Here is a 23,853-nt window from a genome sequence, read left to right on the forward strand (position 1 = left end):
GAGAGAGTACTGTTAGGGCACGACCAAAATACAGACATACAATACAGATTAATTTGTATTTACCTGAGGCCTCCTGCTTTGAGGAAGTTCTCGCAGAAGGACTTGCTGCTGGTTTTCGCCATCTCGTCATCAGACGTGGGCATCAGTTTGGAACTCAACACCTAAAACAGAAATGGTCTTGTTTGGTTTAACATTATATCTACTTGTTGGGTACACCACACACTCCAAATAAATCAATAGAGCTGTTTCAAAACATCAGTGCTTAAGTTTTGATTGACACCTTTTGACTATTAAGATATAGCAATATTGTGGATCCAGCATTACATTAAAAGAGTTCCCTCAATTATCATGAGGTAACATTCCAGTATTTATGTGTTGTGGAGGGAGGTTGTGATCAGCACACTGCAGATGTAAATGTCAGCGACCCCGTCTGGGCTACTGGAGACAGTGCACCCTCAGACGGGGGCGTGGCATGGGCGGGACGGCGAGACGCAGCTGGCAGGTGATTAGATTTCGCAGGTGGTACACGTGAATCTAATCAACTGTTGTCTTTAAGAATGAGCAGCCGGCAGAGGAGGAGGTGATAGGATTGGAGAGACTGAAAAGTCTACATGAAAATGCACTTAGTCGAGAAGAACGATATTAAAAACCCTGTCAACTCTGAGCAACTGGCTTCTGGCGTGGATCCGTGGCACTGTGAGTAGGAAAAAGCTTACAACTGGCACCCAACGTTAAAAAAAAAATCAATTAAAAAAAAGCTATGATGTTGTCACCAAGCTCCATAGAGGCACTTGGGCAGCTACTGGCAGAGATGTCTACCGCGAACCACCGGCAGATGGAGGGCCAGATAGCGCAGCAGAGCCAGATTCTGCAGGCGCTGACGGAGAAGGCTGAAGTCGGGACACACGCAGCAGCGAGGCCAGCGTTGACGGCAGTGGACAGCACAGAATGGCGGAAACGGAAGATCCCCACAACTTTTTGGACATGTTCGAGGCGACAGCAAAATCATGCGCATGGCCAGAAGAGGAGTGGGCGGTGCGGCTGTTACCGTTGCTGGCGGGAGAGGCGCAGCGAGCGGCGCTCAGCCTGCCACCAGTGTCCCGGGTGAGCTACCGGGACATGAGGAGAGCGGTGTTGGACCGGACGGGAGGATCCGAGGAGGAAAACAGACGAAGATTCCGGAACATGAGACTCGGACCGGAGGAGCGCCCTTTCGCCCTGGGCCAACAATTAAAAGACGCGGCGACAAGATGGCTGCAACCCGGAGGAACAGAAGAGGTAATGGAACAATTGATTCTCGAACAATTCCTGGAGGCGAAACCGGCGCGGACGTCAGCATGGTTCCGCTACCACCGGCCACAAGGGGTAGCAGCGGTGGTAGCCTTGGCAGAGGACCACCTAGCGGTACAGCGGGAGAAGGCTGCAAGAGGAGCGGAGCGGCCAGTACCGGCGCCGCGCAGAATTCGCCCGCCACCAGCAGAGGGAGCCCAGCCGTGGCCCAGGCCACAAAACAACATGAATCTGCTTTCTCCTCCTCAGGGCCAGGCCGCGGCAGACACTGCGTTTCCCCCGCAAACGGCGCCTCGAATGCCGGGGCAGGAGTGCTGGAGGTGCCGACGTCTAGGTCACCTGCAACGGGAGTGTCCAGCGATGGAGGTGGGGCAGGTGATCCGGGTGGGCGACCCTCCAGCATCCTCCCCCGGACCGGGAGAGACATACTATGTACCGGTAAGGATACAAGGGAGTATATACCGGGCGATGGTGGAGTCAGGCTGCGAGCAGTCCATGATTCACCAAAACCTGGTTCGACCTGGGGTATTGAGTAAGGTTACACGGGTGCGGGTTAAATGTGTGCATGGGGATATTCACGCGTACCCCGTTGTGCCGGGGTACGCCTGGCGCACCCCTTAATCTTGGGAACAAATTGGTCGGGATTTAAGGGATTAATAAAGCAGTGTACAGGGGTGCGTTCACGGACGGTAGGGAAAGGGGATACCCGCGCTGTTCTCATCGGCGACGCAAGATTATCCGACGCTGCCGAGGGGGAGGGGGAAGGGGGGCCGGCGGGGACTTCCCAGGAGGTTTCCCCGGTTCCCCAATGGCGCCCCATGGATGATTTTCCACTCGAGCAGTCTCGAGATGACACTCTGCGCGCGACCTGGTACCAAGTGAGTTCGATTGATGGGCATTCGGGCAGACGTGCTCCGTTGGTGCGCAGCCTGCCCGGACTGTCAACTAGTCAACCCAGCGGCCACTCCTAGAGCCCCTTCGCGGCCATTACCACTGATAGAGGTCCCATTTGAGCGAATTGGCATGGACCTCGTCGGGCCATTTCATCCGAGCACCCAGGGATATCGCTTTGCGCTAGTCCTGGTGGATTATGCAACGCGCTATCCCAAAGCAGTGCCACTGCGCTCCATCTCTGCAAAGAGTGTCGCGCAGGCACTGTTTCAAGTTATCTCCCGGGTTGGAATCCCGAAAGAGATTTTAACTGACCAGGGCACGTCCTTTATGTCACGCACGTTAAAAGAGCTGTACGGTTTATTGGGGATCAAATCTATTCGAACTAGCGTTTACCACCCACAGACAGATAGGTTGGTGGAGCGGATGAATAGAACTTTGAAATCCATGATCCGGAAGTTCATACACGAGGACAAATTGGCATAAATGGTTGGATCCCCTGTTATTTGCAGTGCGGGAGGTTCCCCAGGCCTCAACAGGATTTTCTCCATTTGAACTGTTGTTCGGCAGGAAGCCGCGTGGGGTACTGGACCTAGTTAAAGAAAGCTGGCAGGAAGGTCCAAGCCCCAGTAATAACGAAATTCAGTACGTCATGGACTTGAGAGCAAAACTCCACACATTAGGGCACTTGTCACGTATTTGCTCCAAGCCCAAGAACGTCAACAGCGCCTGTATAACAGGGGGGCGCAACCTAGACAATTTTCACCGGGAGAGAAAGTACTTGTATTACTCCCAACATCCAGCTCCAAATTACTCGCAAAGTGGCAAGGACCCTTTGTGGTCACGCAACGAGTAGGTGACGTGGACTACGAGGTCAGGCGATCTGACCGGGCGGGGCAACACAAATATACCACCTCAACCTACTAAAAGGGTGGAGGGAAGCGGAGCCCGTGACGGCGATAGCGGAGAGCGAGGAGCTGGGCCCGGAGGTTCCCCCCTCCCCCCGGCCCTCCCCTCTCCGCTATGATAAACATCTTACGCTGTCACAGAAAGCAGACGTGGCCAAATTGCAGCAAAATTTTGCTGACGTGTTCTCCCCCCTGCCAGGCCGCACGACTCTCACCCAGCATCACATAGAGACCAGCCCAGGCATGACGGTGAGGTCCCGGCCCTATAGGCTGCCCGAACACAAACGCAAAGTAGTTCGGGAAGAATTAAAAGCCATGCTGGAATTGGGAGTGATAGAAGAGTCACACAGTGCGTGGTGCAGCCCCATAGTTCTGGTAGGGAAGAAAAATGGGTCTGTGCGGTCCTGTGTAGACTACCACAAGGTGAATGAGGTGTCACGGTTTGACGCCTATCCAATGCCCCGGGTCGACGAGCTCCTGGACAGGTTGGGCACTGCTCGTTTTTTTACGACACTGGATTTGACTAAGGGCTACTGGCAGATTCCCTTGTCTCCAGAGTCCAAGGAAAAAACGGCATTCTCCACTCCGGAAGATTTATACCAGTTCGTGACCCTTTCGTTCGGCTTGTTCGGTGCGCCCGCCACATTTCAGAGACTCATGGACCGGGTGCTGCGACCCCACGCTGCATATGCCGGAGCCTATCTGGATGATGTCATCATCCAGGGGAACAGCGGGGCGGAGCATATGCAGAGAGTGGGGGCGGTACTCGAGTCCCTGAGGCGGGCAGGGCTCACCGCCAACCCGGCGAAGTGTGCGGTTGGCCGGAGGGAGGTACAGTATCTGGGGTACCACTTGGGGGAAGGCCAGGTGCGGCCTCAGGTAGATAAAACCGCAGCAGTTGCGGCCTACGAAGACGAAAAAGGAGGTGAGGCAGTTCTTGGGGCTGGTGGGCTACTACCGGAGGTTTGTCCCCCGTTTGCGGACCTGACCAGCCCACAAACTGACCTCACCCGGAAAGGTGCCCCAGATCTGGTCCAGTGGACAGAGCAGTGCCAGCAGGCATTCGAGAAGGTAAGGAAAGCACTTTGCGAGGAGCCGGTACTGCACATGCCTGATTTTTCCATCCCGTTTTGTTTGCAGGCGGATGCGTCGGGCAGAGGACTGGGAGCCGTTTTATCTCAGCAGCGGGGGGGCACCAGCCATCCGGTCCTGTATATCAGCAGGAAACTATCAGAAAGAGAGGCCAGATATAGCACGGTGGAGAGGGAGTGCCTTGCCATCCGGTGGGCGGTCGGTGCCCTCCGGTACTATCTGCTGGGACGCCCATTCAGCCTCTGCTCGGACCACAAGCCCCTTCAGTGGCTCCACCGCATGAAAGATGCCAACGCGCGGATCACCCGGTGGTATCTCGCTTTACAACCCTACAATTTCAGAGTGATCCATAGGCCGGGAGCGCAGATGGCCGTGGCGGACTTCCTCTCCCGCGCTCAGGCGGGGGGCGTGAGTAGGTGCGGCCGGACGATGTCCCGGCCTAAGTCTGGCGGTGGAGGTATGTGGAGGGAGGTTGTGATCAGCACACTGCAGATGTAAATGTCAGCGACCCCGTCTGGGCTACTGGAGACAGTGCACCCTCAGACGGGCGCGTGGCATGGGCGGGACGGCGAGACGCAGCTGGCAGGTGATTAGATTTCGCAGGTGGTACGCGTGAATCTAATCAACTGTTGTCTTTAAGAATGAGCAGCCGGCAGAGGAGGAGGTGATAGGATTGGAGAGACTGAAAAGTCTACATGAAAATGCACTTGGTCGAGAAGAACGATATTAAAAACCCTGTCAACTCTGAGCAACTGGCTTCTGGCGTGGATCTGTGGCACTGTGAGTAGGAAAAAGCTTACGTGTATATGTTTATATACATAAACATATATATACATATACGTATATATGTATGTATATATACATATATATATATATATATATATATATATATATATATATATATATATATATATATATATATATATATATATATATATATATATATATATATATATATATATATATATACATACATACATACATATATATATATATATATATATATATATATATATATATATACATATATCCATCCATCCATCCATTTTCTACCGCTTATTCCCTTTATATATATATATATGTATATATATACATATACGTATATATGTATTTGTAAATATACATATACGTATATATACATATGCATAAACACGCATGCACACACACACACACACACACACACCCAGCTGTATTTATCTGCTGTACAGTTTGTGTTAGAATACAAAATATAAAAATAATGTCTGAATGCTAAAGATGTTATGACAGTCAACCAAAAAAAAAAAACTAAATGGAATTTTACAGTTTTTACCGAACTGAACACCCAGAATGTAAATATATATATAAATATATATGTATAATACATATGACGCATAAATAACCAACTGAGAAGGTGCCTGGTATGTTAACGTAACATATTATGGTAAGAGTCATTCAAATAACTATAACATATAGAACATGCTATACGTTTACCAAACAATCTGTCACTCCTAATCGCTAAATCCGATGAAATCTTATACGTCTAGTCACTTACGTGAATGAGCTAAATAATATTATTTGAAATTTTACGGTAATGTGTTAATAATTTCACACATAAGTTGCTCCTGAGTATAAGTCGCACTCCTGGCCAAACTAAGAAAAAAACTGCGACTTATAGTCCGAAAAATACAGTATGTGTACCTCCAGGTTGTAGAGCACTCTGAAGGTAGACATGCCCGGGGCGGAGGATCTGAACAAGGACTCCAGGATGGAGGCAGCACTGGGTTGCTGGTGCTGTTGCTTGGAGGCCATGGATGGAGAGCGAGAGCCTGTCCCCGCGCCGAGGGTAAACAGCGTCTTCTACAAAAGACAGAAGAAACAAGGGATGAGAGGCGGCAAACATGCATGGGTTGAACTTAATTAGACTGCAAAGACTGGACCTGATGACTCCACACGCTGGATTCTTTGGGAACAAAGTTGTCGAGAGCGTCCTGCACATCCGGGTCTGTTGGGATGAGGAGGAGCAGCTTCCTCACACGCAGCGTGATCCTAGGAGGACAGCATTTATACATCCCAATAATAAACATCTGCCGAGTGTTCTCTTGATGAAAACAGGTGTTTGATACAACTTCTAGAACAGGCCTGGGCAATTATTTTGACTCGGGGGCCACATTTAGAGAAAAAAATATGTTTGGGGGTCAGTATATTTATTTTTAGGGACATTAATACAAAACCTCACAATAATGTCTGATTGAATGCTAAAAACGTTATGACAGACCGCCTTAAAATACGTAATGGAATTTAAAATTTTTTTATGAACGATAAAACACAGAATACTGACAAAATAATAATGTCACACCTCCTTTCAATTGACATATTTTACAATCAAGTGAAACGCGACAAAAATGCAACAAACAGTGAAATATGAACGTGAAGGGTACAAAATAAACCCACTTACAATCTGATATAGCACCAAGCTTTAGTACTTTGTAGTGAAAATCTCCTTCCGCGTCTGTGAAAACGCTTCCCACCCACACTGCTTGGTGCCCCATCTGAGCTGCTGTGACGAAAATTACCATAGTAACTAATTAGATGACCATAGTAACTGTGGCAAGGGGCGTGGTCCTTGCGTTCCCTGCGGGCGGGTGGTGTGTGCAGCGATCGGCCATGAAGCAGCTGACAGGTGAGTGGATAATCTCAGCTGGAACGAGTTGTCTAATCACCTGTCCCTTTGTTAGGAGCGCAGGAGAACTTGACAGGGGGGGGAGAACGCGGAAGACACGCGAAGAAGGACAATTGGCTGAAAAGCCGAATGCATGGACAGACGGAAAGAAACATTTATTGCAAGTACGGACTGGAAAGTCCGAAACTATATTTGAGTGTAGCAAAACGCTGCCTGAAATGTGCTGCCATTTCCTGTGATTAGAAAAACCCAAGCACAAGCGTTGCTACAGTAACTAATTAGATTACCATCCATCCATTCATCCATTTTCTTCCCCTTACGGGGTGGGGTCGCTGGGACAGCAGCCTTAGCAATAAAGCACAGAATTCCCTCTCCCCAGCCACCTCGTCCAGCTCTTCCCGAGGCGTTCCCAGGCCAGCCGGGAGAGATAGTCCTCCCAACGTGTCCTGGGTCTTCCCCGTGGCCTCCTGCCAGTCGGACGTGCCCTAAACACCTCCCTAGGGAAGGGTTCGGGTGGTAGTAACTAATTCGATTACCATAGTAACTAGGTACATTACCATAGTAACTGGTATATCATCCACAAACGCAGATTCCAACCATTGAGATACTTTGTATAGTCCAAGACTTAAGGTCATTAGAAAACATGACTGCACATCATAATGGCAGCTACACTTTCCATCTTAAAGATCTAAAACTATTTGGGGATGTCTGGAGGGCCAGATTGAAAAGCGTAACGGGCCGCATGTGGCCCCCGGGCCTTAAAGGCCTACTGAAACCCACTCCTACCGACCCCGCAGTCTGATAGTTTATATATCAATGATGAAATATTAACATTGCAACACATGCCAATACGGCCGGTTTAGTTTACTAAATTACAATTTTAAATGTCCCGCGGAGTTTCTTGTTGAAAACGTCACGGAATGATGACGCGTGTTTGTGACGTCTCGGGTTGTAGTGGACATATTAGCCCAGCACCACTCACGGCTAAAAGTCGTCTCTTTTCATCGCATAATTACACATTAATTTGGACATCTGTGTTGCTGAATCCTTTGCAATTTGTTCAATTAATAATGGAGACTATAAGGAATAATTCTGTTGGTGGAAAGCGGTGGATTGCAGCTGCCTTTAGCACCGAAACACAGCCGGTGTTTCTTTGTTTGTTGTGAAGCTTTAACACAGAGCGATCAAGCGAACATGTTTCTCTTCGTCAACCAGCAAGTTTTTGGATGGGAAAATTGTGATATTAAGTCGGCTCTTACCGGAGACTTCAGTGGATTATACGACCTCCTCCTGCATCTCAAAAAGGCAGCTGTGATCTTGGCTCCTCGGTTTTTCTGAGAGACACTGGCGTTCACCGCAGCCATCCGACTTTCAGGTATGACTTTATAATCTCACTAAAACACTATTAAAACAATAATCAGAGAAGGGATCGTCCAGAATTATCCTAGTAAATGTGTTTGATTACATCTAAAACAGTCCCACTGCCGCCGCCTGGAGCCGTCGCCTTATCTTTTTTGTTTCTTTTCTTCAACCTAACTTTCCTCATCCACAAATCTTTCATCCTCGCTAAAATTAAATGGGAAATTGTCGCTTTCTTGGTCCAAATAGCTGTTAATGCTGGAGGCTATGATTATAAACAATGTGAGGATGTGAGGAGCCCTACAACCCGTGACGTCACGCGCACATCGTCTGCTACTTCCAGTAAAGGCAAGGCTTTTTATTAGCGACCAAAAGTTGCGAACTTTATCGTCAATGTTCTCTACTAAATCCTTTGAGCAAAAATATGGCAATATCGCGAAATTATCAAGTATGACACATAGAATGGACCTGCTATCCCCGTTTAAATAAGAAAATCTCATTTCAATAGGACTTTAATCTGACCAGGTCTGTTCTAGAACGTGGAAGTTCTTTCTCACCTGGATTCATCCAAGTTGGCCAGCTGGTATAGCATCTCAAACACATTGCACACCAACGCCATGACCACACCGGGAAGAGATTTCTCCTGGTGGGAGACGATGGTATTAGAACCAGCTCGGGTGCCCAAGCAAGTCCTCTTTTGGTCCTACCTGCTCCAGGGCGTAGGCAGAGTTGAAGACGGCCGAGCTGGAGCTGCTGGAGGCGGAGGCCGACGACTCGGAGCTGCCCGAGGGCGTGCCCGTGCCCGAGCTCTTCACCGTCAGGCTCTGCTCGTCGCTAAAGCCCAGCTGGGACAGCAGTTTCTGGTCCCGATTCATGGTCAACTAACACGAGGTGAAGGGACACCAAAGCGGGATCGAATGAGAGAAAATGAAAAATAAAAGCAGGGATGTTGTTTCACGGTTGTGTTTCCCCTGCCACTCAGACGGCGCTTTAGGCCAAATGGAGATGGCGGCACTTAGAATAATTTACATTGGCTTCAGGGGAAACACATGACTGGGAGAGGAGTACAATACTTGAATGAGGGAGTGACAGATAAAATAGTATCTTTAAAAAAATAAAAGACGAACACAGAGCTCCTATCAGCTACAGTCAATGACACGTACCACGCTATCATTGGCAAAGATCTGGACATTATCCACCGGACAGCTCAAGTGCTCGGATATCTTCCACCGGATACTTCCTATCGTCTCATTACTGTGGGTCTGCAGACACAAAAGACGAGGAGAAACAGAGAGCGCTATTTCCTCTGGAGATGCTAATCAATCAATGTGGATTAGAGGGCTCCGACAGCACTGCCGAGTACCTCTAAGGTGAACGTGTCTTTGGTTGACTCGTAGGTTATGTGAAGAGTGACGGGGTGTCCGTTGAACGAAGCCCCGTGAGGTAGAATTGTGCGAGGAACTGAGTATAGATCCTGCGGAAAGACAGTAATCATTGCTCTCACACACACCCGTGCATGCATGATTGATTGATTGAAACTTTTATTTGTAGATTGCACAGTTCAGTACATATTCCATACAATTGACCACTATATGGTAACACCCCAATAAGTTTTTAGACTTGTTTAAGTCGGGGTCCACATGCACACATACACACACAAAATGACAGAGGACAAAGAGGCGGGGCCTACCTCTATAGTAATGACGTAGCGCTCGGCAAGCAGCAGCAGTCGCTCTATTATAACCAGCTTCGTGGATCTGTAGAAGAACACAGCAGGAGATTCAGTAGGATTAGGTTTTAGTAGTGCTTATTCCAGAGTTTAGGTTTTTTTACATCTAAACTAGGGCTGCGAATCTTTGGATGTCCCACGATTCGATTCAATATCGATTCTTGGGGTCGCGATTCGATTATAAATCGATTTTTTTTATTCAAAGCGATTCTCGATACAAAAACGATATTTTTCCGATTCAAAACGATTCTCTATTCATTCGATACATAGGATTTCAGCAGGATCTACCCCAGTCTGCTGACATGCTAGTAGAGTAGTAGATTTTTTTTAAAAAGCTTTTATAATTGTAAAGGACAATGTTTTATCAACTGATTACAATAATGTAAATTTGTTTTAACTATTAAACGAACCAAAAATATGCCTTATTTTATCTTTGTGAAAACATTGGACAGAGTGTGTTGTCAAGCTTATGAGATGCGATGCAAGTGTAAACAACTGTGGCACTATTGTTCTTTTTTTATTTATTCATAAATGTCTAATGATAATGTCAATGAGGGATTTTTAATCACTGCTATGCTGAAATTATAACTAATATTGATACTGTTGTTGATAATATTAATTTTTTTTTCACTACTTTTGGTTTGTTCTGTGTCGTGTTTGTGTCTCCTCAATTGCTCTGTGTATTGCAGTTCTGAGTCTTGCTGGGTCAGGTTTAGTTGTGGAATTGGATTGCATTGTTATAGTATTGCTGTGTTTTGTTTTGTTGGATTGATTAAAAAAAAAAAAAAATGTATTTAAAAAAAAAAAAAGAGAATCTATTCCGAATCGCACAACGTGAGAATCACGATTCAAATTTGAATCGATTTTTTCCCACAGCCCTAATCTAAACTGTACCTGGATGGCGATTGTACAGATGTGGCCACCGTCGGCATGGCGGTGGCCGTCAGCATCTTGGTGGCTCTGGTAACGGCGTGCGTCAGAGTAGGCCCACCCAGGGCCGAGCTGGCTGCCTGATAGGAAATGAGTGCTATTTATTTATTTTTTGCAACAATCAGACATTAAAAGTAATGCGTTGCACAATTCTCACCTCTAGTCTCTTGTAGCAATCAGCAATGAACTTTTTGTGCAAAGACACCGAATCCTGCGAGGAACACATGTTGAGGTCAAAGAAACACAGACTAAGCACTCGCTAAAACTCATTAAAAGAACAGAGCGATTGTTTGTCTACAAACAAGCGAAAGCAACTATCTAAATAGCTATATGACTTATTCAAAATATCAAAGTGTTATACAACTCTATATAGCTCAGTAATTGATAGGTATCTGTACATGTTAATCAGGCCTAGGCAATTATTTTGACTTGGGGTCCAAATTTAGAGAAACAAATGTGCCCCGGGGCCGGTATATCTGATTTTTAAGAACACTAATACAAAACCTCACAATAATGTCTGATTGAATGCTAAAAACTTTATGAAGAACCGCCTTAAAAAACGGAATGGATTTTTAAGCTGTTGTACTGAATAAGACACCCAGCATGTACATGAAAATAAAGAATGTGGGATTTACAATATTAACTATGAACGATAAAACACTGAATATTGACAACGTATGAACGCCACACCCCCTCTCGATGACATATTTTACAATGAAGCGAAAAGCAACAAAAATGCAACAAACATAGCTAAATATAAACGTGACAAAACAAACCCAAAAAAACCCGCATTTCAGGCTGGCTTCTCTGGAAACACTCTGTGGAAACGCTCCACACCCACACTGCTTGGTACCTCGTCTGAGCTGCTGTGACTTTTATTACCATAGTAACTAATTACATTACCATAGTAACTCATTAGATTACCATATTAACTAGTATATCATGCAAAACAGCAGACTCCAACCATTGAAATACTTTGTATAGTTCAAGACTTACGGCCTTTTGAAAACATCACTGCACATCATAATGCAGCTACACTTTCCATCTTAAAGATCTGAAACAATTATTTGGGAATGTCTGGCGGGCCAGATTGTAAAGCCCCTGGGCCTGAATTTTCCCAGGACTGTGTTAAATGATATGTTTTTTATATTAAATTCATCGAATGAGCAGCCTGCATTTGAATTAAACCTAGAACAGCTTGTATGCACATAACCATTTAAAAAGAATAAAACCTAAAATATATCATAACTCATTAATTGTTTTTATTCTCTTTTTTCACTGTAAATTATCATCTAAATTTAAATCGGAACATTCTTGGAAGGCTACCTATAAAATAAAACACACCTATAGGTTGATGTTTAAGAAAAATGTACAACCTTGGCTAAAGCAAAAAACACATTAATATGAAAAGAAGGTGACACATACTTTATTTTCAGTTGTCAAAGTTTATTGCTATCGAGGCGCTAGGCTGATTTTTTAAAATGTTTTATTAATTTAGTACATATTTGTAAATGTTTTAATGTATTATTACTACAAGGGATGCACAACATATTTCTATTTAAGAATCTGTTGCTGATAATAACATCATGCTTCTCAAGACCTGTACTAATATATTATTTAAATCTAGAGAGCTTTTTTGCCGATATCCGATATTCCGATATTGTCCAACTCTTAGTTACCGATTCCGATATTAACCGATACCGATATATACAGTCGTGGATTTAACACATTATTATGCTTAATTCTGTAACAAGTAACAAGGTTTTCCAAAATAAACCAACTCAAGTTATGGAAAAAAATGCCAACATGGCACTGCCATATTTATTATTGAAGTCACAAAGTGCATTATTTGTTTTAACATGCCTCAAAGCAGCAGCTTGGAATTTGGGACATGCTCTCCCTGTGAGAGCATGAGGAGGTTGAGGTGGGCGGGGTTGAGTTGGAGGGGGTAGAGGGGGGAGTATATTGTAGCGTCCCGGAAGAGTTCGTGCTGCAAGGGGTTCTGGGTACTTGTTCTGTTGTGTTTATGTTGTGTTACGGTGCGGATGTTCTCCCAAAATGTGTTTGTCATTCTTCTTTGGTGTGGGTTCACAATGTGGCGCATATTTGTAACAGTGTTAAAGTTGTTTATATGGCCACCCTCAGTGTGACCTGTATGGCTGTTGACCAAGTATGCCTTGCATTCACTTGTGTGTGTGAAAAGCTGTAGATATAATGTGATTGGGCCGGCACGCAAAGGCAGTGCCTATAAGGCACACCCACAAAATTGTTGTCTGGGTGGAAATCGGGAGAAATTCGGGAGAATGGTTGCCTCGGGAGATTGATTTTCGGGAGGAGCACTGAAATTCGGGAGTCTCCCGGGAAAATCGGGAGGGTTGGCAAGTATGACTGGGAGATGCAACTGCTCTGTACTTCTCCCTACGTCCGTGTACCACTCCGTACAGCGGCGTTTTAAAAAGTCGTAAATTTAACTTTTTGAAACAGATACCGATAATTTCCAATATTACATTTTAAAACATGTGACTGCCGATATTATCGGATATCTCTATTTAAATCTATTATTTTTTGTGCACACCTTTCTTTGCTCCTGGCTACCAAAACACCAAATTAGCGATGCTGCCATTTTAGGTGGCCAATAAGGTTTGATGTATTAATAAGTGTTGTTTATTTCTCTACTAACAAAATTATTTGCAGAATATTGGGCCAAAAATGGCACACAAAAATGCCTTCCTCTGAAACATTTAAGAAGTCCCACATGATTGACACCATGTTTGTTCACAGCAGGGGTTTCTAACGAGCTGCCTAAAAGCAGGCCCATATTTTGTGGCCCTGTTCTTAATGTTATATTTTAGTGTAATTGCTGCCCGCAAACTCTGGGCGACTAATAGTTAAATATATATATTGCAATCTTTAATCTGACCTCAGAGAACACTACCTACAATAAAAGGTGCAAAACAACAATTACAGCACACCAAAAACATTAGGCAACACAAAATTCAAATTCCTTTAAAAAAAAACAAAAAAAAACCCATAACATTTTACATTTATAATGACTTGAGGCCTACAATAGCTGGTGGTGGAAGTAGTTAACAATTTTAGTCACGTGGTTAAAACGTGAATCATTTGTGCGGCCCAGACGGCCCTAAGTAAATTGAGTTTGAGACATCTGGTTTACAGTGAATTCTGTGGAAATTTTAGCCAGGCTGTTTACAGCACAGCACAAAAAAGGAGACTTTGGTTAAGAGCACAGTCACGTAATCTTGCATCATTGTAAGTTTTTTTTTTCCAACATTCTTTATTGGAGTTATTTTTATCGGATTTATCAATGTCAGGCATGTGAGTGCCCTTTGAGAAAAAACGAGGAGGGCTTGAGGCGTATCTGTTCTATACTAATTGTGCACCCTTTATTATTATCATGAGTATTTGAATGTTTTCTGGGAATGGTCGAATACAGGTGGGAAATTCCGCTAGCAGACAAATACAAACATGCACATGTACTGACCTTCTTCATCTTGGGATTGAGGTTTGTGTAGCTATACGTGATGATGAGCAGGATTGCTTCATTGGCTATCTCTTCATCAGGGGTTTCCATGGCGATGCGCCAGATAAAATCCATCCCCGCCAGGTCAAGGCGCTCCACACACTGTAATGATACCATTTACCACATCAAGGATGGATTTCGGAAATGTCCCGTGGAGGAACTAAGGTTGTTTAAAGACAGACCAGCTGAGTTCCTTGGCGTTTCAATCTATGATCGCACAGATTGACATTCTCAAAGAAGGTCTTGAACAGGTTGAAACCTTGAGGGACGAGCATTAGCAACGTTAGCAGGTGAATCCAATACTCAGTTATCAAGTAGTTAGCGTCTAACCGTTCATAGTGATTTCATAGGGCTCCAGTTTCAGGATCTTCTCCTTGAAGAGCTGCTGCTGGACGTCGCTCTCCAGGTCATGCTGGCCTTTGGTGAACCACTCGAAACACATCTGTAATAAAAAAATAAATAAAATAAAAATGACACTGTGGAGAGGCAGAGCCGACGGCGGGGCAGGGCAAGCTATAGCCCTGCTCAAGATGGCGGCAAGGAGGCGGAGAACGGGGCGGAACGGAGAGGCGAGCCGGGAGCGACGCCGCCGCAATCGAAATCAGGTGCGTGGCTCACACACCGGTGATGAATCTACCTATCTCCTCGCAGAGTATAAAAGGCGAGAAGGAGGAAAAATCAAGAGAAGGTGTTGGAGTGTCCGCAGCACTGCAAGAGAGCGAGAAAAGAGCGACAGAGAACAGCACAGACGAAGACGACACAGCAGCTGAAAAGCTGACCGGAACGAGCAGCGGAGGAGGAGCTGAAAGAGCGACCCAACCGACACTGCAGCTCTATTGAAAAATAAAGAGTCAAACCTGTGCTAAAGCGATGTCCTTCCTGAGCGGTCCACGAAACCCACGTGGCGACGGCAAGAGTCGTTCACATACACAAAATGCAAGAAGGCAATGTGTGGTCGTAGATGACCACAATGTAGCACACTGGATTTCCTCAACATTAGACTACAGTTTCTTCAGACCGTTCATTATATGAAAAATACATTGGTAAATTAATTAAAACTGAATGTACAGATTTTGCTTAATGCCTATTCTAGGGACGGTCCGATCAGGGATTTATGCTAGTGATTCCGATACCAATCATCCATGAGTGAGATCGACCGATACCAAAACTGATGACATATACCAGGGGTAGGGAACATATGGCTGTAGAGCCAGATGTGGCTCTTTTGATGACTGCATCTGGCTCTCAGATAAATCTTAGCTGAGATTGCTTAACACGATAAGTAATGAATAATTCCGCTGGTAATCATTGTGTCAAAAATAACGTTCAAATTATAAAACATTCTCATGCATTTCAATCCAACCATCCATTTTCTATCACACCTGTTCAAGAAGTCGCATTAATGGTAAGAAGTATTCTATTTATTATTGGCTAGCTTTAAGAATAACAATGTTATTAAAAAGAATAAGAGACTTATTATACTCTAAAAATGTTGGTCTTACTTAAAAATTAATTATATGGCTCTCACGGAAATACATTTTGAAATATTTGGCTTTCATGGCTCTCTCAGCCAAAAAGGTTCCCGACCCCTGACATATATGAACAGCCAATTTTTCAAAGGTGACTGATGATTGTCAGTTTAACAAAATCTAAATAACATTTTTTTACATATTACATACTATTGTTTCAACAAAACAAAGTCAACTCAATAGTATACAATAACTAACAAAAGCAAAAACTACCTACTACTCATTTTAATCATTTTATTTTAATTTCCGAATTAAGTTAATAGCTGCGTACTTTCTGCTGTAACACGGTGCAATTTCAACTTCTTAAACTTCACTACAACACTTAATTATTGGTGATGTTTTAACCTCTTCAGACCCAAGCTGTTTGTTTACATGCTTTTTTTTAAATTCCTCTTTGCTATTTGGGCTTATTGGACCGTAATTAGAATAAAAACTAAGAATCATCTTTTGATATGGTGTATTTAGTCCATAAGTACACAAACGTGTACTTCATGTTTAGTGACATGCTAATTCTTATTTTTACACATTTTTTTTTCCAAATTCCATTGTATGTTGTACTCTTCTGACACCACCAGACGGCAGTATAAGTGTCCACATAAGCGGCCATAAGACCCCAATTCAGTAGTGTACACAATTTTGGAAATAAGAGCTAAAAGCTGCTTTCCACGCATGTGGCCACTCAAACTTTATAGGTTTTAATTAAGCTTGCTTTGCAGTTAGCTTAGCAATTAGCTTCCTCCCGTGTATAATGTTTAGACCCGTCCTCCAGTACTACCAATACTGGATAATATTGACACTGAAGATACTAAGAAATGCAGATAATTTGCCCCTATAGATATGATTAATATTATCTTAGGGGAGCGGTTCCACACTGTGTATGGAGAAACATAATTAGCTTCAAGCCGCTTGTCAACTGTGGGACTAAAAATAAATACAATGTCAGCCAGAGGGGATCTGCGGTAAGAGCGATCACATACTTTTTCACGAAAATCGGCCAATACTTATTGGTGGCCGATCAATGAGCACATCTGTAATCAAAACTACAAACCCCAAAACCAGTGAAGTTGGCACGTTGTGTAAATGGTAAATAAAAACAGAATACAATGATTTGCAAATCCTTTTCAACTTATATTCAATTGAATAGACTGCAAAGACAACATACTTAACGTTCGAACCGGAAAAATTTGTTTGCCATAACTAAATTATCCTTCAACTCCCCCCAAAATGGATTAACTCGCTGGAATAAAAAGACAATATAACAGACATCCAAAAACCTTGATGCCTATGCAAAAGTGCAATATATTTATCTGTACAGTAATCTATTTATTTATATCTGCACCTTATTGCTTTTTTTAACCTGCACCACCAAGAGCTAATGCAACGAAATTTCGTTCTTATTTGTACTGTAAAGTTCAAATCTGAATGACAATAAAAAGGAAGTCTAAGTGTAAGTCTAAGTTTGTTTGTTTTTTGCAAGTATTAGCTCATTTGGAATTTGATGCCTTCAACATGTTTCAAAAAAGCCGGCACAAGTGGCAAAAAAGACTGAGAAAGTTGAGGAGTGTTCATCAAACACTTATTTGGAACATCCCACAGGTGAACAGGCTAATTGGGCACAGGTGGGTGCCATGATTGGGTGTAAAAGCAGCTTTCATGAAATGCTCAGTCATTCACAAACAAGAATGGGTCGAAGGCCACCAGTTTGTGAACAAATGTGTGAGCAAATTGTCAAACAGTTTAAGAACAACATTTCTCAACGAGCTTTTCTTCAAGGAATTTAGGAATTACACAATCTAAGGTCTGTAATATCATCAAAAGTTTCAAAAGAATCTGGAGAAATCAAAGCACGTAACATTGAATGCCCGTGACCTTGGATCCTTAAGGCGGTACTGCATCAAAAGCGACATCAGTGTGTAAAGGATATCACCACATGGGCTCAGGAACATTTCAGAAAACCACTGTCAGTAACTACAGTTCATCGCTACATCTGTAAGTACACTGAAAAAACTGAAATTTAAGTAAGATTGTATATCAAATAAGGGTGATATTTGCTTATTTTTTGTATAAGATAATTATTCTCACTAAACAGATTTGATGTTTGAGTGTTTTACTTGTTTTAAGTGTTTTGGTCCTAAATTATCTTAGTAAGGTATTACAGCTTGTTGCTGATATTTGATGACCTATATTGAGTAAAACATGCTTGAAACTAGAATATCAACTCTTGGAAAGCTGTGACATCAACACTCACAAGTATGAAATTACTTTTTTAAGTAACAATTTCTTATTTCAAGCATGAAAAAAAAAAAATCATGATGCCGAGCGCATATCATTATTTCAAGATAATGGCACTAGCATTTACTTAATTTAAGAATATTTTTCAACATACTGAGCAAAAAGGTCTCTTTTTTTCTAACAAGAAAAGTACACTTGTTATTAGTGAGAAAATATAATTATTTTAAGGTATTTTGGGTTCACTGAGGTTAGCTAATTTTACTTGTTTTGGAACGTCTTGACAAGCCGAATTTTTTTGTTCTATTGGCACATAATTTTGCTTAGTTCAAATAAAATACCCCTCATTTCTGTATTTTTTTCTTCTTGTTTTTGAACACCGAATTTTTGCAGTGTACGAGTTAAAACCCTACTATGCCGAGCAAAAAAAAATTGATCAACAACACCCAGAATCGCCGCCGGCTTCGCTGGGCCCGAGCTCATCAAAGATGGACTGATGTGTTGCTGCCATTAAATTCTAAGTTAATGATTATTTGCAAAAAAAAAAAAAAACATGTTTCTCATTCGAACATTAAATATCTTGTCTTTGCAGTATATTCAATTGAGTATAAGTTGAAAAGGATTTGCAAATCATTGTATTCTGTTTTTATTTATGAATTAGACAACGTGCCAACTTCATTAATTTTTGGTGTTGTATTATAGACAACGAGAATGTGAAGATGTTCCTTGAAAAGTTCACACCATGAGAGACACACTCACAAACAACGCAACAGGTTTGCATTCATACGCATAGCTCTCTGCTTACCTCACGGTCCAGTTCACAAACATCCGGGCCAGAGACCAGGCACTCCCATAGCTCCTTGGCCCTGTTCCAGACCAGGTAGAGGTTTGCCTCCTGGAGGAAGAAAGCCAGGAAGCGCAGGTGGCTGTCCAGATACTGGTCATAGATTCAGAAGCATATGAGACGGTTGCATTAACAGGAGATAAAGCAGGACAATAGTTCAAACTGAACAATGGCAAAAGCGTGGCCGAACCTCCTGGTAGGTGTATCGCCCGTCCACCATGGTGGAGCCCGACAGACAACAGCTTCCCGCTGCAGTCACTGCCAGTCGATGGCAGCACACAAGGGATCCCGTGATGAGCTTGACAATCTCAAAGTTCTTCTTCAGGTCCTGGATGATGCTCTGTTGTAAAACATAAGAGTGGGGTTACAACACAAAGTGTGTGTAATCATTATTCAGTCCAAAGCTGCGGCCATCTGGGTGCTGCTCTGTAAACCATTATACAGCGAGGGACTAGAAGCGGCGAAGGAGTGGAGCGCGGGGGTAAGTGTGTAGTAGTCCAGGGGTGCGTGTTTTGTCCATATGATTAGAGACCACTCAACACAACACAATTAAAAAGGACATCATCTATATCAGGAGTCACCAACCATTTCGAAACCAAGAGCTATTTCTCGGGTACTGATTAATGCGAAGGGCTACCAGTTTGATACACACTTAAATGAATTGCCAGAAATAGCCAATTTGCTCAATGTACCTTAAATAAATAAATCTATATATATAAAAAAACGGGTATTTCTGTCTGTCATTCCGTCGTACATTTTTTTTTCCTTTTACGGAGGGTTTTTTGTAGAGAATAAATGATGAAAAAAACACTTAATTGAACGGTTTAAAAGAGGAGAAAACACACAAAAAATGAAAATAAAATGTTGAAACATAGTTTATCTTCAATTTCGACTCTTTAAAATTCAAAATTCTACCGAAGAAAATGAATAGAAAAACTAGCTAATTCGAATCTTTTTGAAATATAATTAAAAAAAAGAATTTATGGAACATCATTAGTAATTTTTCCTGATTAAGATTAATTTTAGAATTTTGATGACATGTTTTAAATAGGTTAAAATCCAATCTGCACTTTGTTAGAATATATAACAAATTGGACCAAGCTATGTTTCTAACAAACACAAATCATTTTTTCTTCTAGATTTTCCAGAACAACAATTTTAAAAGAAATTCAAAAGACTTTGAAATAAGATTTAAATTTGATTCTACAGATTTTCTAGATCTGCCAGAATATTTTTTTTTATTTTAATCATAATAAGTTTGAAGAAATATTTCACAAATATTCTTTGTCGAAAAAACAGAAGCTAAAATGAAGAATTCAATTAAAATGTATTTATTATTCTTTACAATAATAAAAAAAAAATACTTGAACATTGATTTAAATTGTCAGGAAAGAAGAGGAAGGAATTTAAAAGGTAAAAGGGTATATGTGTTTAAAAATCCTAAAATAATTTTTAAGGTTGTATTTTTTCTCTAAAATTGTCTTTCTGAAAGTTATAGGAAGCAAAGTAAAAAAAATGAATGAATTTATTTAAACAAGTGAAGACCAAGTCTTTAAAATATTTTCTTGGATTTTCAATTTCTATGAGTTTTGTCTCTCTTAGAATTAAAAAAGTCAAGCAAAGCGAGAACAGCTTGTTAGTAAATAAATAAAATGTAAAAAATACAGGCAGCTCACTGGTAAGTGCTGCTATTTGAGCTATTTTTAGAACAGGCCAGCGGGCTACTCATCTGGTCCTTACGGGCTACCTGGTGCCCACGGGCACCGCGTTAGTGACCCCTGATCTATATGATTGGAGTGCCCTGCTACTTTAAACGATCTACTGAGGAAAAAAAAAAAAACATGCTGGTCAGAGATCCTCTAATATACAAGGAGTGCTCTGTTCTTTGCAAGGACTAGGGTTGTCCCGATACCAATATTTTAAATAGATAGATAGGTCTTTATTGTCATTGCACAAGTACAACGAAACTTTGTTTTCAGCACAAACCCGTTCAAGATTAGACAAACAAACAGTGTACAGGGTTACAGAACAGGAACGCTGATGGGTAGCCACAAGGCACCCCGTAAAAGATGGGAAAAAGGTAAAACGCCGGGGAAGGATTAGTGGGGGGAAAAAAACTCTATAGCAAAACACATATACATATTACAATGTACATCTCGAGATATCTAGCAACAGAAGGGAAGGGAGAACGGGGTCATGGTGGTAGGCCGCAGCTCTCAGGTGCTGACCATCCTTTCATCACCTCAATGGGATGTGCGTCAAGGGCGTTGGGTTGAGGGGGTGGGGTGTGTATGTTTGGCGTATATTTTTTGGATGCATGTTTGTGTGTAACCCTGCAGTGTGTATTTGTTCTGTGGGCTTAATCTTGTGCAGCCGCTAGGCCAAAGTCAACAACAACAGGTGTGTGTCCATGAGCGACAAGAAGGGAGATTGTTGTGTCTTCACTGCACTGTCCTTTGAGAGAGTCACGAAGCCAGGGAAACAATCCAAGGTAGAATGTTTTGTGTGCGAGTGAAAATAAAATTCTCTTTTCACTCTAAATTGTCTTTGACTGGTCCTTAAAAATCCTGCAGGGCAGACAGTCCGATGTGATTTTTGCTACCGGTACTAAAATTTATTTCTATACCACAACAAAATTTCATTATTGGCTTTATTTTTAACAGAAAATCTTACGATACATTAAACATATGTTGCTTACTGCAATTAAAGAAATGTTTTGTCATTAAATAAGACAGTGAACATACAAGACAACTTGTCTTTTAGTAGTAAGTAAACAAAAATAAAGCTCGTAATTTGTCTGACGTATGGAAGAACATATTGTGTTATATCTATTATTTTGTCAAAATATGATGGATTATTAATCTACTTGTTTATTTACTGTTAATCTCTGCTCATTTTGTTCTGACATGTTCTAACTACACTTCTGTTCAAATGTAATAATCGCGTACTCTTCTGTTTGATTTATTTTACATAAGCTTTGGGTGATGCTACAAAATTTGCTGTCAATCCAATACCAAGTAATTGCAGGGTCGTACTGTATATTGGTCAAAATTAATGTTAACCTGTATACAGGGACATATTTCATGAGTTTATAAATGATAAAAAAAGAAAAAATATTTTTTGATGGTAAAAAATATTGATGTAATTGTAGTATTGATTAGATACGGCTCTTGTACTAGGTATCATGATTCATTAGTTGATGTCTGTGTAAACCCACCCATGGCATTTGTTTACATTCAGGAGCGCTCGCTTGCTTTTAGAAGTTAGTTAGCTATTTTATCATCCTATGGTTTGTAGGGAAGCATGTTTAGCTATTCCTCGTCAAGTATCTGGGATGATACTTGTAAGAAACTTACTTTATTTGTCGACATGGCGGCGAGGATTAGAAACACTAACATCTGCGAATGGACATTAACCGCTAGTGAGCTAAAAAGAGCAAGAGCTACACTGCAAAAATTCGGTGTTCAAAAACAAGAGAAAAAAAATACAGAAATGAAGGGTGTTTTATTTGAACTAAGCAAAATTATCTGTCAATAGAACGAGAAAATTCGTCTTGTCAAGACTTTCCAAAACAAGTAAAATTAGCTAACCTCTGTGAACCCAAAATACCTTAAAATAAGTATATTCTCACGAATAACAAATGTACTTTTCTTGTTAGAAAAAAAAGATGTTGAAAAATATTCTTAAATTAAGTAAATGCTAGTGCCATTATCTTGACATAATGATATGCGCTCGGCATCATGATTTTGTTTTTCATGCTTGAAATAAGAAAATATTACTTAAAAAAGTAATTTTATACTTGTGAGTGTTGATGACAGCTTTTGCAACAGTTGATATTCTAGTTTCAAGCATGTTTTACTCAATATAGGTCATCAAATATCAGCAACAAGCTATAATATCTTACTAAGATATTAATTTAGGACCAAAACACTTGAAACAAGTAAAACACTCTAACATCAAATTTGCTTCGTGAGAAGAATTATCTTATCATACAGAAAATAACCAAATATCATCCTATTTGAGATATCCAATCTTACTTAAATTTCAGTTTTTGCAGAGTAAGCAACTCTTGCAGAGGCGGCGCTCCAGTGTTCATAACATCAACTTCATTGTTCATTTTTTAATCCAAAATGTGTCCATTCTCCCTTTTTCTAGCTCCACACTGTTTGTGCTTGTAAGTGCTCCGTGCGTGTGCGTTGCCTAATATGCGCATCTGCTCGTTTAACCGGCATGGTCACAAATTTGACGACGGCGCGCTGTCATGTGCGAAAGAAAAAAAAATACCTGTATTTTTTTTGAGAAACAATATGGTACCGTTTTCAATTCATTAGTACTGCGGGACTTTATTAATACCAGTACAACCCTAGTAAGGACTGATTGGAAAAAAAACATTTAGTCAAAGATCCCCTCTATACTGAGTTCAGTTCCAGTTTATTTGGAACATACGTACTGTACAATGTAAGGCATTACATATTTCCAGTTGTTTCATTACAGCACATCTAAAAAGGAGTAGGAAGAAGCTGAGCATATTTAATCCTTCCACTTTTTATAGCAAAGCAATTGTATCCAATGTCCTTGTTCTCTGTAACAGAACAGTGAATAAATAATAAATAAATAATATACCATAGTTAGTAAACAAATAAATACATAAATAATTGTTATCTCAAAAAAAAAAAAAAAAAAGGTTCAAAATGTTCATAATTATTGTTCTGTGTAATTTTTGAACTCTTGTAGTTCGAACAGTCTTTTAAACTAAATCATTTTGGTGCTTTGTTTGATTTCTTTGGTTAATCCATTCCATAATTTATAGAGATGTCCGATAATATCGGCCAATAAAAGCTTTAAAATGTAA

The 23,853-nt window shown here is 41.7% G+C and overlaps 1 protein-coding gene across 2 annotated transcripts in view; it reads right to left on the reverse strand.

Moving 5' to 3' along the window:
* The window catches only part of usp24 (ubiquitin specific peptidase 24), a 137,720-nt gene that overhangs the window by 42,513 nt on the left and 71,354 nt on the right, over window positions 1-23,853 (reverse strand). For both annotated transcript variants that reach the window (XM_061888473.1, XM_061888474.1), the window contains 15 exons: window positions 19,192-19,341; window positions 18,963-19,094; window positions 14,730-14,841; window positions 14,582-14,658; window positions 14,361-14,501; window positions 11,016-11,069; window positions 10,823-10,938; window positions 9,890-9,956; window positions 9,563-9,673; window positions 9,363-9,461; window positions 8,907-9,080; window positions 8,757-8,842; window positions 6,098-6,206; window positions 5,859-6,017; window positions 64-161 (listed from right to left, as the gene is read on the reverse strand). In XM_061888473.1, coding sequence (XP_061744457.1) covers window positions 64-161; window positions 5,859-6,017; window positions 6,098-6,206; window positions 8,757-8,842; window positions 8,907-9,080; window positions 9,363-9,461; window positions 9,563-9,673; window positions 9,890-9,956; window positions 10,823-10,938; window positions 11,016-11,069; window positions 14,361-14,501; window positions 14,582-14,658; window positions 14,730-14,841; window positions 18,963-19,094; window positions 19,192-19,341 — 1,685 coding nt within the window. The remainder of the gene's footprint in view (window positions 1-63; window positions 162-5,858; window positions 6,018-6,097; window positions 6,207-8,756; window positions 8,843-8,906; window positions 9,081-9,362; window positions 9,462-9,562; window positions 9,674-9,889; window positions 9,957-10,822; window positions 10,939-11,015; window positions 11,070-14,360; window positions 14,502-14,581; window positions 14,659-14,729; window positions 14,842-18,962; window positions 19,095-19,191; window positions 19,342-23,853) is intronic.

The sequence above is a fragment of the Nerophis ophidion genome, linkage group LG26 (assembly GCF_033978795.1).
Source record: "Nerophis ophidion isolate RoL-2023_Sa linkage group LG26, RoL_Noph_v1.0, whole genome shotgun sequence".
Classification (NCBI taxonomy): domain Eukaryota; kingdom Metazoa; phylum Chordata; class Actinopteri; order Syngnathiformes; family Syngnathidae; genus Nerophis; species Nerophis ophidion.